The 16,840-nt window shown below is 43.0% G+C and overlaps 1 protein-coding gene across 1 annotated transcript in view; it reads left to right on the top strand.

Annotated features, from left to right (window-relative positions):
- Nucleotides 1-12,897: 12,897 nt before the first annotated feature.
- Nucleotides 12,898-16,840, top strand: part of C7 (complement C7) — a 131,078-nt gene continuing 127,135 nt past the window's right edge. The window contains 1 exon segment of the mRNA XM_029578140.1: nt 12,898-13,024. Within this exon segment, the coding sequence (XP_029434000.1) occupies nt 13,019-13,024 (6 nt within the window). The 5' untranslated portion in view covers nt 12,898-13,018.

Here is a 16,840-nt window from a genome sequence, read left to right as displayed (position 1 = left end):
TTTGAAAATCTACCCCACAGTGTTTATCCCATGCCCCTTTGAAATCTTTCACCATTTCTGTCTTCACCACCTCCTCTGGAAGGACATTCCAGGCATCCACCACCCTCTCTGTGAAGAAATATTTCCTGATGTTGGTTCTGAGTCGTCCTCCTTGGAGTTTAATTTCTTGACTCCTAGTTCTACTATTTTCTTTCCAATCAAGAAGATTTGTCGATTGTGCATCATTAAAACATTTCAGGTATCTGAAGGTCTGTATCATATTTGCCCTGTACCTCCTCTCCTCCAGGGTATACATATTTAGGTCCTTCAACCTCTCCTCATAAGTCATTTGATGGAGAATCCTCACCATTTTTGTTACCCTTCTCTGGACTGCTTCCATCCTGTCTCTGTTGCAGATCTTAGTATCATATGCAAATAGACAAACATTACCTTCTATCCCTTCCTCAATGTCACTCACAAAAATATTGAACAGGACCAACCCCAACACCGATCCTTGTGGCACTCTGCTTAACACTGTTCTCTCTTTTTTACCATCACACACTGTCTTCTATCCATCAACCAGTTTGTAATCCATGCCACCACCTTGGCATTTACTCCCAAGCTTCTCATTTTATTCACAAGCCTCCTATGTGGGTCTGTATCAAAAGCTTTGCTGAAATCCAAGTAGATCATATTGAGCATGCTTTCTCGCACCAATTCTTTAGTCACCAATCAAAAAAATCAATCATATTTGTCTGGCAGGACCTTCCCCTGGTGAATACATGCTGCCTCAGGTCCAGCAATCCTCCTGACTGTAGATAGTTCACTATTCTTTCCTTCAGCAGAGTCTCCATTAATTTTCCCACCACCAAGCTGAGGCTAACCGGCCTATAGTTTCCAGCCTCATCTCTGCTTCCACTCTTGTGATCACCACTGCTCTTCTCCAATCACTCCTGTTTCCAGGGATCTAGAAGAGGTCATGCAGTGGATCCGTCAACACATCTCTAAGCTCCCTCAGTATCCTGGGATGAACCTCATCAGACCTCTGTTGTGTTTGAGGCATTGTGGACCCTTGGTCACAATGGAGATGACTCTGCCCACGGGGAGGTGCCCCATTGGGGAACCACTGCAACTGGCTGACACAGTTAGCAGACACAGTATGGATAGAATCTTTATTGTACTGCTATAGATAGATGGTAAAAGCAGGAAGGTAAGGCACTGATCCACGAAGTGCCAGTACATTCAACAGAAGTATAGTCTCACCCAGATGTTCATGATAGGCGGGAGCCGCAGTGCGGGAAATGCCACGGCTGGAGTTGGAGTGCCGGATCGTAGAGGTACTCACAGAATGAAGGCGTCTTCCTGGTGGTAGAATGGTGGGACCGAAGGTCCGTGATGCAGGATATAAATGTAGATAGGCCCTCGAGGAGCGAGTATCCAATAGTTCCACAAAAAAACCTCCGCTCAGCAAACAAACCACTACTAACAATCCCTTCAGTAAAGTCAGCAAAATTAACCCAAGTGAGAGAAAGGGCTTTATCATTGGCTGGGCCCATACTATGGAACACGATGCCCCCTGAACTCAGATTACAGAATAATCTCAAAACTTTTAAGAAAAATTTAAAAACATGGCTCTTTAAAAGAGCCTTCACTAAAGAGTGTGAAGGGTAGACAATGAAAATACAGGGTAATGCAGATGAGAATGAATTTACTCAATCCTACATTTAAGAAGTAATATCTCAAAGCGATAGTAACTCAATAATATACCTGGACTTGACCAACAATACTCAAATAATGATTTTATTTATGAAATTGTAACCGAACTTTATTGGCACCTGCTAGAATATATGATATCCTACATTTACTTACCTTAGTCTATGTGCCTATTTGTAAACTGTTGCGATGGTATATAACTTAGCGATGGTATAGAAAAGTTTTAAAATAAATAAATAAATAAATAGTACAATATCCTGAAATGAGAATAGAGAGAAGACTCCCGAGGAGCGGTAGTCTTAGTTAGTGAGGAACCCCGAAGGGAAGTTGGAAGCGATAGACCCCCGAGGAGCGGGTGTCTAGAACTTCTTCCTGGAGCAAGGCCCTTAGAGTGAAAGCGGCGTCTAAGCGTGCAGCTTAGAGCAGTCAGAGAAGTGAAGCGAAGTCTTTGCTAACTCAAGATGGAAGCGAAAGTGGAGGCTAGATATACCCGGAGGTACTGACGTCATGCGGTGGGGCCGCCCCCGAGGTTCCCGCCATGATGTGTATTTGAGCGTAGGAGATGTGCGCACTCGCACCCTAGGAGGCCACGGGAGTGAGCATGGCGGATAGGGACGCCCATGCTGGTTAGAGAACGCCGAGGCCCTCAGCACTCGGCACCGGAGGCAGCCATCTTGCCCAAAGAGAGAGAAAGAGGAGAAAAAAAGGTAAGGCAGAGCGGTCACAGCCATCTGTGACCGACAGACCCAACAGCCCAATGGCTTTGTCCTCTTTCAGTTTTCCTAGCTTTTCCCATACATTCTCTTCTGTAAACGGAGCTTCATCTACTCCACCCCTATACATTGTCTTATTAATTAGCGACAGTCCTTCTCCAGGGTCTTCTTTAGTGAACACCGAACTGAAATATTTGTTTAATATTTCCACCATTTCTTCGTGTCTCTCCACACATTGATCCTTTTCACCTTTCAATTTCACTATACCTCTTCGGACCTTTCTCTCTTCTCTGATGTATCTAAAAAATGTTTTGTCACCTCGCTTTACCTCTTTGGCTATCCTTTCTTCTGCCTGGCATTTTGCTTTCTTGATTACTTTGTTTGTCTCCCTCAGTTTCACCAGATATTCTTCCTTGTGTTCCTTTTTTTGGGATACTTTATTTTTCCTGAATGCTGTTCTTTTTGCTTTTATTTTTTCAGTCACCTCCTTTGAGAACCAGAAAGGTTTCTTATTTCTCTTGCTTTTGTTTACTTTTTTAACATATAGATTTGTTGCCTTCAGGTTTTTATGGCATTTTGCACTGGTATTGTGAGCCTTAATAGGTAATAGAAATTTTGTAGATTTTATATTTAATTTTGTACTTGTTTATGTGTTTTTTCTTTGTTTGTCTTATCTTGTGGTTTTATACATTGTAATATTTTTGTAAAGTGTTTTTTGTACTTTATTAATATTTTTTTATATATTGTTATGAAAGATTTAAAATAATGTAGTATATATAATCATTTTTTTGTTATGTTAAATACTTTTGAAGACATATTTTGAAGTTGTTTGGTGCCCAGGGGTGCAGCTATTTTATAAACTGCATGTGTATATGCGCACATGTAATAAAATAGCTTGGCCATGCACACATGTGCACCAAATTTTAAGTGGGCATGTGTGTAGGCATGCAAATCCCACTTCTATTGTGTAAATTGGGGGATTTTAAAAGGGACACGCCCACACCATTTCCAGTTTACCAGTTCATCCACCAGTTTACCCAGTTAACAGCTAGGTCCTTCAAAACACCCCCCCCCCCCCCCCCCGGTTTGATAGCCTACACTTCCCCCAGTTCCCCCAGACCCTTTAAACTCTTCAGAAATGGTTTGTTCTTTTTATTTTATGACTTACGCATCATCCATAGAAGTAAAGTTACGTGGCAGGGGACCTCGGCACACGCCAGGGTAAATAAGTATTTTCTTGAGCAACTCTTAGCCAGGCCCTGAAACACCCATGACCCACCCAGACCACGCCCACCTCCTATCATCATTTGCAAATTTTTGAGATGTGTGCACTACAGCATTTACGTGCGTATCTGGGTGCTTTTTAAAATGGATGGCGCACATGCACTGCCTCCATAATTTTCTCTCATGCATATTCATTGTGGATATTCTGAAAACTCGACTGGCTGGGGAGTCCCCAGGACAGGGTTGGGAACCACTGCTCTAGCGGGACTACAAATCTCAGGATTCCAATCACCTAGTTTGAGAAAGGTGGGGCAAAAAAAAGGGGCTGAGTCAGAGGAAGGCTCCCTTAGCTCGCCAATAGGCTGCTAGTTCCCATAAAAAGAACAAGAGGGTAACAGCACACAGAGGAGAAGAAGGTAGAGAGAGAGAGAGACAGAGGAAGGCACGTGGGCTAACAATGGAGTACAGTTCTGATGAGGAGGAGACAGAATCAGATGGACATCCCCATTTCTAAGCTAAGCCTCTAGACCAAGAAAAGAGCACAGAAACTGACTATTTTCTTGGAGATTTGGGGAACATGTTTAGGAAGCAGCAGATGGTTAGAATTTGCATCAATGTATTAAAAGCCACTGTGACATGCTAGCTCTTATATAGCACAACTCCTGAGAAAGCCAGAGATTGATAGCTCTAAAAGGAAAAAAGATGAAATAAGGAGAGGAATGTTTGCTCTACTTTAAGTTTAAAGTTAGTGGCTAGAACATTGTTTGGGAGTGAGACAATCTCAATATTAGAGGTAGTAGAAAGGTGGAGCTGTATACACCCAGACATATTAGGCTGAAGTTACCTTAACTGGTGCTAGAGCAGTTTGCATATGTGTTAATTGGTTAATTTGTGGTTTTAAACCCCTAAAGTTTGGCATGCTGAAATCATATAGTGGAAGTTCAGTATTTTGAAGCCATGCATGATCAGCTCTGTCTTTGTATGCTTTTGGGGAAACTGTGTTGTTTGAAATGTACTCTGTCATTAATTGTCTGTAACTTGTGCTGCAAGCTATGTAATTGGAGCTTCGGACTGTAAGGGTCGCTCTAGTCAATCACTTGGTAACTCTGCAATGGAATCTTTTTAATCTGTACAAACCAGCCCAGGATCAGTAGGACTAGGATTTGTACTTTTCTTCTTATGAGTGATACTGGTTCAACACTCAGAGGTTGAGTTGAATTAAGCCCTGCTAAATACCTGTTTCAAACTGGTACTGCTTTGGTGGAATGTTAGCTGTTAATGAATAAAAAGAATTTGGGGAATTAAATTGTGGCATTTATTTATTTATTTATTTATTTATTTGTGATTTTTCTATACCGGCATTCACGGAGTTCGTATCATGTCGGTTTACATAAAACAAGGGGTGAGCAATACAAAACTATAACTTGAATGTATACATTACAACTTATAATAAATTATAACAAATTATAACAAGTGCTCAGAAGAAGAAGTTACAATAAAACAGGGATGATTCTAACTGGGAGTAAAAGAAGAGGAAGATAGAAGTTTAACAAAAGGTAGAACTTTGCGGAGGTTGTTAATGACTATATTAGTTTAACGGAAGATGATCCGTTAAACTAATTGTGTCATTATCAAGGCCTGGAATGGTACAAGGCTTTTGGGGAGCAGATGTACAACATTACAAGAGTTGTCACAAAGAGATGGGAGTCCAGTTCCAGGTTTTTGCCTTGGGTTTAAAAGGGAAGGTAAAGAGAGGTAAAGAGGTTGTCAAAGATACAGTTAAGCTGAAACTATTAGAATTCAATCTGTTACTTATTATTTTGGTCGCCCTTCTCTGTACTTTCTCCATCGCAATTATATGTTTTTTGAGATGTGGCGACCAGAATTGTACACAGTATTCAAGGTGGGGTCTCACCATGGAGCGATACAGAGGCATTATGACATTTTCCGTTTTATTCACCATTCCCTTCCTAATAATTCCCAACATTCTGTTTGCTTTTTTGACTGCCGCAGACAGTGAACCAACGATTTCAATGTGTTATCCACTATTACGCCTAGATCTCTTCCTTGGGTGGTAGCACCTAATATGGAACTCTGAGAGGTTTTAAGACTTATGAGCAGGGAAGATTCTGGCAACAAAAAACCCACTGATATATAGATGGCACTCCAGGGGGCTGATGCAATACAGTGTGCTCAGCCGAGCGCACTGTTTAACTCACAGTTGGACGTGGGTTGAGTAGATGCAACCTAATCCTCTTAAGCAATAAGAGGAATGGCGCTTCCACCATGCCCAGCAAAACTAATAGTGTTCATCCCATGCAAATGCATGTTGATGAGGCTATTAGTTATGCACCCGAAATTTAAAAAAAAAATGTGCGTCCAATACGCACAGTTTTGCTCTTAAAAATTAATGGCTGCCTAGAGCAGGCATTATTTTCTGAGCACTCCCAAAAGTTGTACAGAAAAGCAGTATTTTCTGCTTTTCTGTACATGCTCCTACTTAATATCATTGCATCATAGCTTTGCTCAGTCCAAAATTTCACCTACCTACGTAGTTCAAATAGTCCCCTGTCCTCTATTATTCCCTCGGGTGCCCTACAACCCCCCTCCCCAAAGCAGTTACATAAAGTTCTCTGTTGGCTACTGGGTTGCTGCAGTGCCCCTTAGGCATCTGGGTCTGGCCATGCCAATGCCAAAATAGCACTAGGCAGCCTCAAGCAGACTTTTATCCCTGCTAGAATTTGGGGTTGGGGGATGAAGGGTGGGATTTGAGATGGGGGGAACTGGGAGGTGGGGCCATGACTGCAACTTTTAAACTTTTTTTTTTCAACTTTGTCCATCTCAGCAGGTAGCAAGGGCTGTGTATGGGATAGACCTCACATACAGTATATTATTACTCCTGTTAGGAATGAAGACTGGCAGCCTCATGGCCTCTTTAAAGATTGTATCCCTGGAATATGGGGCCACCATTGTATGGTGTTGCTTTGATGCTGCTTGGTCACAAAATGTTTCCTGGCAGAATTATAGTGCCAGGAAAATTACTGCAGGATTCAAAACCTATGACTCCTGGGGCATATTTTTCCCTCTGGAGAAAATATCTTTGCTTAGTAAATGAACACTTGTTTGTATCTGAGAGTTAAATGAGTTGTCCAAACTCACATAAGAGAGAGGCAGGATTTGAAGCCTGACATCACTGCTTTTTAGTTTGGTGCTTTAACCACTATCCTATTCTCTGTATTTCCCTTGCCCAGTTCCAGATGTCACTAAAATCTTAAAGATGATGCATAAATAAGGACCTTCATTTTTAGTTTTTATTTTATTTTGATTGGGAATTTCAATGCTAGAACAAAAATGAAATCAGTAGAAAAATGACTTTTTCACTGTTTTTTTCTATGTATTATATCAGTCATTTTTTCCCTGATATTTTTTGTTGAAAATCCCAGGCAAAATAAAATAAAAACTGAAAATGAAGGACCCTATGAATAGACCAAAAAGAATAATATGCAGCATTTATATCATAATGGAACATATATTTTATGCTATTAAAACCTTGCAATATATATAACTTTGATTCTGTAGTGTTGCAAGGGTTAGATTGTATAATATTCAAGACTAGAAATGTGCGATGATATTTTCTGAATGGGAAAATGTGATAAATGAGTTGACATTTGGTTTGTTGCAAAGGAACAAAAATTTTGACTTATCAAAAAATTTTCATTTTTGGATTATGCTGTCAATTTGCTGGGGAGCTACCATTCCCTCGACATTCCTCCTTGTACCTTGTGATTTTAAATTTTTATGCTGGAGAAAGCCATCCCCTTGCCATCCAACCTTGCACCCCCATGCCAGATGCCTTTCCTATATTGCCCTCCTTCTCACCAGAAGCCACAATCACCCCTCACGCCAACAGCCCATTCCACCTGCCTGAATTGTAAAATCAGTGCTGAAGTCTCTCATTCCCAAGAAGTCTGACCTGAAAAGGATCCTAACCCTCGCCGAGAGTACACAAGTTTTGCTTCTCCTAGATAAGCATCCAGCGTTTCTCGGATAGCATTGCTATTAGTGTATGCTATCAGTGTTGCTGTCAGATCAATGTTAGATGCTGTAAGCCTGTTTCCTCCCAGTGTCTAGCATTACTCTGATAGCAATGCTGATGGAATACACTAACAGCATTGTTGTCTGAGCAATGCTGGGCCCTTAGCTAGTAGGAGCGAAGCTTGTGTCCTGCTGGCTTGGGTTTGAATCCTTTTCAGTTGGGAGATCTTGGGAGTAGGGAGAAGGGGATCAGGAAGGGTTTTTTTGGTCTGATCTTCAATTCAGGTGAGTGGGAGGGGTGTTGGAGCCACACATGCTTGTAGCTGCTTCTGGGAGCAAGGGAGATATGGGGGGAGGCGCATCTGGCCAAATATTTTTTAAAGGGTTAGGTTGCAAACGATATGCTCTAGGGTGTGGTGGCTCCCATGAACATTTCAATTTTATACTGCAGGTGGAAGGGGAGATGCTGGGGAAGCTGGATGCTTTTCCAGGCATAACAATTTTAAATTGCAAGTGCAAATAGTATGCACTCTTTACCGAAAATAAAAATAATTAACAAAACAAAATTAATCCCCCTCCCCTAAACTAAATAAACCAAAATTCTCCATGGAAATAAACCAAACCAAAAATTGTTTGCCTGCATACAACTATTCAAATGGCAAGCTCTTTCAGTTTCAGCGACTAACCCTGCATCAATAATGACAGTGTACAAATTGTTAGCATATGAAACAATCTGTTAACTTCTTCACAAAAGATATGTATAACATGTACAGATTTATGTAATTGATTTCACTTGCAATTTACTAACAAGCAACACGGCCCTTACGCCCACAAATGAGGCATCAACTTCTAGAATGAAGGGACGTGCAGGAACAGGGTGGTGAAGAAATGACCCCTGGAGGAAGGCCTGTTTTAACTCGAGGAAAGCAGCAATTGCTTTGGAAGGCCAGAGCCTGGTATCTGTTCCTTTCCTAGTAAGTAAGCCGAGAGTAATTGGGGATGAAGTGCTGGTAGAAGTTAGCGATCCAGACGGTTGCGTCCAGTCCTGAATGCACTTTACTTTCTCTGGGTCCATGCACAAGCCAGTGCTGGAAATTATATATCCCAGGAAGGGTAAGCTCTCCTTTTCAAAGATGCATGTCTCAAGCTTGGTATGTAGCCGCTGGAGAACTTGACAGATGTCACGACAATGAGATTGGAGATTTTTAGAGAAAATGAGAATATCATCAAGATAAATCATCACGCGCACATTCATCATGCCTTGAAATACTGCGTACCCACCTTCCTTTTGGAGAACACATCCACAAAGTCAGCATACTGTGGGGGTGGCCCCACAGAAGTCGTAGCCAGAGGGATAAGCAGTGGAGGCATGACCTGGAGGAGGCAAGAGTCATGGCAGCGAAGGCCCCACTGGATGAGTTTGAAGGTTCCACAGTCAATCTGAGGAGAGTGGAGCAATAACCAGGGCAGTCCCAACTTGATAGGATGATGATGTGGAAGGTTATCTCTTCCATGTGGAGAAGTCTGGTGTGGAGATGCAGCAGGGCCGTCACAGAGGTGATCTGGCCAGAGGGTGGTTCCCTGAAGATGGAGGAGATAATCAGAGGTCTCTCCTGAGGAACAGTTGACAACTTCAGGTGGTTCGCTAGTGCCTTCATAATGAAATTCCCTCCTGCACTGGAATCTATCAGCACGAGGATGGCAAACTCGTGGTTATTCATAATTGCTACTGGGAGTGTAAGTTGGGGAGCGAGGGAGGTGTAGCCTAGGATTGTCTCTCCACCGGCTGCTAGGCTGGTTAGTTTCCCTGCTTCAAGGGGCAACGTGCCAGAAGGTGCCCCATCCCGGCACAATAGAAACAGAGGCCCAAAGTATGGCGGCATAGCTTCTCTTCCAGTGAGAGATGACTCTGTCCCAGCTGAATGGGCTCCTCAGACTGGGGCAGAGATATGGATGCCATTGGTACTGAGACCAGGGTGTGTGTAAAGGATGGGAGCCAATGTCACCTACCTTTGAGGGGGTCATATCTCTTGGGCCCGTTGCTGGAGGTGACAGTCAATCCTGCCGGCCAAGTCGATGAGGTCATCAAATGACTTGGGCAATTCTCGTGCCACCAGTTCATCTTTGATCCGCAAGGAGAGTCCTTCCAAAAAAATGCTGCATAAGCTGTCCTCCCATCGGTTCAGTTCAATAGCTAAAGTATGAAATTCGATGGCAGAATCTATCAGGGGTCAAGCACCTTGCCGGAGGTGCAGCAGATTGGAGTCGATGGTAGCCAAATGACCGAGTTCATCAAATACCTGCTTAAATGCTTTGATAAACTGGGAGAGGTATTTGAGTGCTGCCTCCTCACGCTCCCACAGGGAGATCCACAAGCTAGTTCCTTCCCATCCAGCAGAGAGAGGATAAAGTTGGTCTTAAAGGTGTTGCTGGAGAATTGCGTTGGCTGAAGCGAGAAATGCATGAAGCACTGATTTAGAAATCTACAACAGTGTTTGGAAAGGGGGGGGAGTGTTACTGGAAGATGCATCATGGGCATGGCTGCTGGAACTGCAGAGACAGTCTGAGTAGTAGGACTGGACATGGACATGACTGTGGTAATGTTGATATGGTCTCTAAGGCGCTCCATAGAGCCCGCTAAAGCTTCCAAAAAAATTGCTGCTGCTGCTGTTGAAGCTTTTGTGCCAGGCCAGGTATGGTCTGGAAATCAGAGAAATCTGCCAGGTTCATGGCCTCAGCAAAATGTTGCATCAGCGGACCCTCGAGCCAAGGCGAGTTTGACACTACCTGCAGGGAGGAGCTCTGCAGGTCCTCGCCATCAATGAGCGGAGCTGGTGGGTGCAGAAGCCTAACCATTGCTTCACCAATACCAGCCCACATTCCCTGCAGGTTGAGCCCTTGGGTGCCTGGGCCGGCTGGACATAGGCGCAGGCCACTGGAAGATGACTTATCTGAAGTAGGGGTCAGGCAAGAAGTCAAGTCCATTCTGGGCAAGGTCAGGGCAGGCAGCAGAACAGCAGAGACGAAGACAAAGCGTGGTCAGGGCAGGAGGCAGGGCATGTGAGGTCAAGACAAGATCTGAGGTCAGCCAGGAGATGATCCAAGAAGAAGACGGAGACAAGGCAAGTCAAGATCCAAACTGAAGAGTCAGTCCAGGAGGAGAAGCTGAAGAAGTAGAGGAACAGGAACAGGAACTCAAAAGCAGGACTGGGAACCAGGAACACAGGAGCAGTAACACAAGCAACTTGCTACTCACAAGAGTTGACCTGTTGCTGAGGCACCCATGACTGGTCCAGGCTGTCCTTTTATTGGGAGATCCAGGAGACGTCATCTGGGGGCGCCGTGGTGACTTTCCCTCTGCGGGTCCATTAAATCTTGAAGAGGCATGTGCGCCTGGGGAAGCTCCCTCAGCGGCGCAGCATTCCGGGTGCAGCACGGTTGATCCTGTGCAGTGGCCTGCCGCGTCGCCACTGCAGGAGGCGTCATGGCGTTGGAGGAACCCCCTCCATTCCTGGCTGGATGTAGGGAGGACTGGCTGTGGGGGAAGCGCGCGGCTGGCCAACCGCAATAGCATTAGGCTAGAGCAAGTCTTTGCATTGTAAGCAAGCAATGGCCCAATCCGATTGTCCTACTATGCTGCTGATCTGAAGCTCAAAATGATTGTGGAAGTTGTTGCTGCTGTTTGTGCGTCTGAGTATTTTGGAAAATCCAAGTTCCAGTAGCTGATAACCAGGTGACCCAAAGTCCTCACAGTGCATTAAAACTTACTTACAAACAAATGATACATTTTAGGCATTGCACCGGAACATTTTCTCTTCTGTCTTAGACTAGCAGGCTCCAGCAGATTGCCTGCACATACTTGGCACTAATTCACATGTAACACCAAACTTAAACTTTATGTACACACATCTTCATTTGTTAAACACGGGGAGGCCAACATTCAAATGACACTTAGCCGGTTAAGTGGGACTTATCCACCTAAGTGGCAGTAGCTGAATATCTGGTTGCGTTAGTAGTTGCCACTTAGCCAGTTAAATACCTAGCCAGCTAAGTAGTTAGCTGGATGAGTGGTGGATGGGATGTGGGCAGATCAGAGGAGATACTTATCCGGTTAACAACCAGATCAGCGCCAATATTCGTTAAGTTAACCGGATAAGTTAGACCTGTCAATAGCAGTTCTAAAGTTAGTTGGATAAGACTTATTTGGCTAGCTAGCGACTTTTACTGGGATAGTCAGCAGCATATCATGGGTTTCTGATATCAATACGACAGCCCCTTGATTTACTTAGGGGGGAAACTATTAATATCTTCATCTCAGAACTGAAGAAACAATAGCTTAATGACTTGGGTTTTTTATTTAACCACTGTTTTTGAATATTGCTAAAGTATCTTTTTCTGTTCCAAGTATCAATTACACAGAGAGGCCAGTGTACTAAAATGTGTTAATACTGGCCTAATTATTTCAGGTTAAAGTCCATCTTAATGATATGTAACTGTGTTTTGCTTTAAGTTACTAGCATTATCTGGAAGATAGTAATAGTTTCCCCCTAAGTAAATCAAGGGGGTGTTTTACTGATATCAGAATCCCATGCAAGCATTAATAGCACAACAGAGTTCATTCATGCAAGCAGGTTGTGTTTTTTAAAATAGCGTGGGGACAGAGAAACAGCGCACACTTTGATTTCAAAACCATGTAATACATAGAAAATAATAATATAGTGGGACAGAGAAGAAAGGAGAAATAAGACAAAAGGAGGAAGCCAAGAAGCAAGAAAGAAGTATTTTAATTTAAGCTATCTACTTAACAAAAATGGTAGGGAAAAGCTTCATAAACTCAGAACAATATTTCTTCCTGTAACACTATACTTCTGTTCAGTTTCATACGTTTTTCCATTCCTCCTCTTCACTTCATACACAAACAAAATGTTGCAACTGCGGCACTTGCTCCCAAAACATTTCACAAGAAGTCGATGTCTTAAAGCTCTGCCATACTAGCATATGTATTCCCGTCAGGAGATTAACTGCTTTCTTACCCTTACAGAAAACATCTGCTGGCTTCACTTATTGCTTTGGGGTTATTTGTGGCTGCCCGTGGAGTTGCTTTCCACAAAAAAAAAAAAAAAAGACTTCCTAAAAATCACTCAACTTCTCTGGGAAAAAAAAGTAATAGACAAGAAAGAGGGAGGAGATGGGAGGAAAAAGAGGGTGTAGGAGGGGAGGGACGTAGGTTAGGGGAAAGGAGAGGGAGATAGGGATTCTTGCTGTAGCTGGCAGAGTAGTCTCCTCTTATCCCTGCAGGGACGTGCTTGGTCTGCCTGCTGGAACTGATTTAATTGCAGAATCAGTCCCCCAACATGAAGGTAAGAAAATTAAGACCTCAACTTATTTCCCATTGAAATAGTTATACAAAACCTCACCTCACTGAGTTGAAGGAGTGTAATGTCGAACTGTGGGAAAAACGTTCAGAAAATCAGACAGTAAAACCCTTAGCTCCGATAGTGCGCACTGTGCACGTCGCGAATATTTTATTAGTTCTAGGTTCTTTTCTTCTGGGCATATTTCAACACATGTTACTGGCTGTGAACATTGTCGAAATTCATATATCTAAATTACATGAATAGTTAGTATAACAAAGCTGCTCTCTCCTGTGTTTTCGTGTTTGATTGTGCCTTCCCCACGTTAACTGTGTTGTTGTTTTGGATAAAAGGTGTGAAGTAAGGTCTTGTAGTGCATGCATAAAACAAAACCACAGGATGTGAAACTGTTGAAGCATCCTGCATCTACTGGCCATTTCAGTGCTCTTACGGGCCGATACAATAAAGAGTGCTAACCCATGTTTCAGAATGCATTTTTCCATGCAAAGTTAATTCTAAGATTAACATGAGCTAAAAAGTGGGTTAAAACCTGTGCAAAGATTAGCATCTGTAAATGCAAATTACAGTGCAATGAGTTTATTAGTTATTACCTTGCAATACAGGGATGTATGCTTAATAAAGACTGCTTCGTCCATATGTTATTACCGTGGGAAATTTAGCTCACGGGCAGAGGTAGAATTAAACTTTCTCTGTTATTTGATGATCAGTACCAGCTTCTCCGAAATACAAAAACAATTGCAAGAAAATGTTACTTGCTGGTATATAGATAAGAAATTAATGAAGCAAACCGAGAGACACCAGACTTGTATTTCATCCCAGGTGAATGCCTTTTACAGTTTTCCACGTGATCTAATCTGCCAAGGGGAAATAAAAGAAAGCAAGTGGTTACGATTCTACAGAGAATGATTAGAGTACCCTCAAAAGCATTTTCGCAATTTGCGGGTGCCACTTCGTTGCTGTGCCTGCGCGCAATATTTAGAAAGTGCTTTTGTTTGCATAGAAAACAATGTGAAGGGAGCCAGAGAAAGGGCCAGCGATACTGGCGGTAGCAGCAGTCTTCCCGGGAAGGGGCAGAGAGAGGAGCAGGTCTCTGTCCCTGATCCAGCCACAGCCAATGACATGAAGCTGTTGGGTGAGGTGAGGCAGGGAGATTGGGCACCGCGTCAGCATGAAAGCCATCTTCTTAGCATAGACTTTCAGTTCAATGACATGCAAGTGGACTGTGAGTAAAATAAAAGTGTGCTTTCACAGGCCATTTGAATATCAATAGCTTACTGCATGCATCCCGATACCACAGGTTTCTAGGTGTGAATAAACCAAAACCTGCCTTAAAATTTTGCTTCGGTTTTAGTGTGGGTTTATTATATCTGTCCTATAGTGCATTCCCCAAGTTTCATTGCACTCATGTTACTGAGAATCCTTTTGAATAAAATTAAGATATCATTCTGAGTGTGATCACATCAAATAATGCATTTGCCTTTATTGTAATGTTTCAGAATTTTAAAAAGACTCTTAAAATTCCCATGATGAGAAAACATTTATTACATTACCTTTGTTCTGCTTTTTTTCCTCCTCCTTGGAACCCAATGATGCTCATTATCTGATATTTCTGTTTACTTTGAATAAAATACTGATCTGAATTATTTAAGTTTCTGTATAAATACCCAGCAGAACTCCATGTTTTGATATGGGTTGTACAGTCAGACGCAGGGAGATGGGACAGAAGCAGAAAGGTAGAGCTACATTGGGATAAAAAGCATACAGTATATAGAAGCATACATTATAGAGTGGAATTAGTAAAGAGAGAGAGAGAGAGAGAGAGGATGTCCTTGGCCAGGGGTCATACATTGTGGTGCTCTCTGGAATTCAGCAAACATAGACCCTGACCGGCCAAATTATCCCTGTCAACTGTTAAGAAAGTTGTATATACAAATAAAAAACACACCTTGAAAGGTTTGTATGTAAATGCCAGAAGTCTAAAAAGTAAGATGGGAGAGTTAGAATGTAAGCTTTGAATGATGAGGTAGACTTAAATAGCATCTCAGTGACATGGTAGAAGGAGGACAACCAATAGGACAATGCTATATCAGGATACAAATTATATCACAATGATAGGGTGATTCAACCTGGTGGGGATGGGGGTGGCGCTTTATGTTAGATTTGACAAAGAGTCCAACAGGATAAACATCCGCCAGGAGACTAAATGCACTATAGAATTTATGGATAGAAATTCCATATGTGATGGGGAAAAGGATAGTGGTGAGGGAATACTTCCATCCGTCTGGCCAGAATGAATAGACAGACAATGAAATACTAACAGAAATTAGGGAAGTTAATAAATTTGGGAGCAAAGTAATAATGGTAGATTATTGTCTAGGTAAATGTCATTTCAGGACATGATAGGGAGGTGAAGTTTCTAGATGAAATAAATGACTGCTTCATGGAGCAGCTGGTCCAGGAATCGATGAGCGGGGGAGCCATTTTAGACCTAATGCTTAGTGGAATGTAGGATTTGGTGTGAGAGGGAAAATAGTTAGGAAAAAACTAAAAGGTGGAGCTCCAAAAGTTAAGAGTTTATAACAGGCATGGACGTTGTTTAAAAATACTATCTTAGAAGCCCAGACAAATTGTATTTCACACATTTAAAAAGTTGGCAGGAAAGCCAAATGACTGCCGGCATGGTTATAAGGTGAAGTGAAAGAGGCTATATTAGCCAAAAGAAATTCTTTCAAAAAATGGAAAGAGGATCCAACTGAAGAAAATAGAAAAAAGCGTATGCACTGGCAAGCTTGATGTAAAGCATTGATAAGGCAAATATAAGATAATTTGTAAAGAAGTAGGTGTTAGAGACAAAAACTCAAAAAGTTTTTCAAATACATCCAAAGCAAGAAGCCTTTGAGGTAGTCATTTGGACTGTTAGATGATTGAGGGGTAAAGGGATACTTAAGGAAGACAAGGCTATAGCGGAAAGACTAAATTCATTCTTTGCTTAGGTTTTACTAAGTATGATGCTGCGGAGATAACTATGCTGGAAAAGGTATTTAATGGTGATGATTCAGAGGAACTGAAACAAATCACAGTAAACCTGAAAGATATAATAGGGCTAAAGAGTACCAAATTAAACAGTAGCAAATTGATGCACTCCTGGTCGCGGGCCCAGCCACGCTTACCTCAAGGCCCAGAGGCCGCTGTCATCCCCGGACCTCCCAGAGCGGCAGGAGCGCCGCCGCCATTCTCCCGCAGCCAGGAGGCCGCCTTCATGCTTCTGCAAGGCGGGGCCGTGCTGGCGTTCCATAGCGGCAGGAGTCACTGACATCATCTGCTTCACGGCCCAGAGGCCGCAGTCCCCGACCTTGTTTGTGGCAAAGAGCCGCTCCCACTATCCTCCGCGGCAGGAAGCAGCCTCCCACATCGGGGCCTGCTGCGGCCTGCTCTGGCTCCTGCTTCGTCTTCAGCGTCTGCTGCAGGGCTGCTCTCCAAGGTCCTGCACTCCTTCCTGCTTCCTCCTTAGGTGCGGGGCCGTGCCTCCTTCCCAGATTTAAAGGGCCTGTGGCTGGATATGCCCCGGGCCCCAACTGGAACTCCTCCCTGGGTGTCTTCCTTCTTCAGCCCTATAAAAGGGCTCTGTATTCATTCCAGGCTTGCCTTTGCAAGGGGTAGTCCTCCCTAGGACTTCTTTGCTTTCCTGCTCCTGCTTGGCATTTTCTTGTTCTTCATGGGATCCCTCGTTGTTATGTTCCTGGTCTCTTCACTGGATTCTCTCCTGTTCCAGTTCTTCCAGATGTTCTTGTCCATGCTCCT

The sequence above is a fragment of the Rhinatrema bivittatum genome, chromosome 1 (assembly GCF_901001135.1).
Source record: "Rhinatrema bivittatum chromosome 1, aRhiBiv1.1, whole genome shotgun sequence".
In the NCBI taxonomy this organism is placed as follows: domain Eukaryota; kingdom Metazoa; phylum Chordata; class Amphibia; order Gymnophiona; family Rhinatrematidae; genus Rhinatrema; species Rhinatrema bivittatum.
The sequence above is the reverse complement of the archived record's forward strand: the minus strand, read 5'-3'. Positions and strand labels throughout refer to the sequence as shown.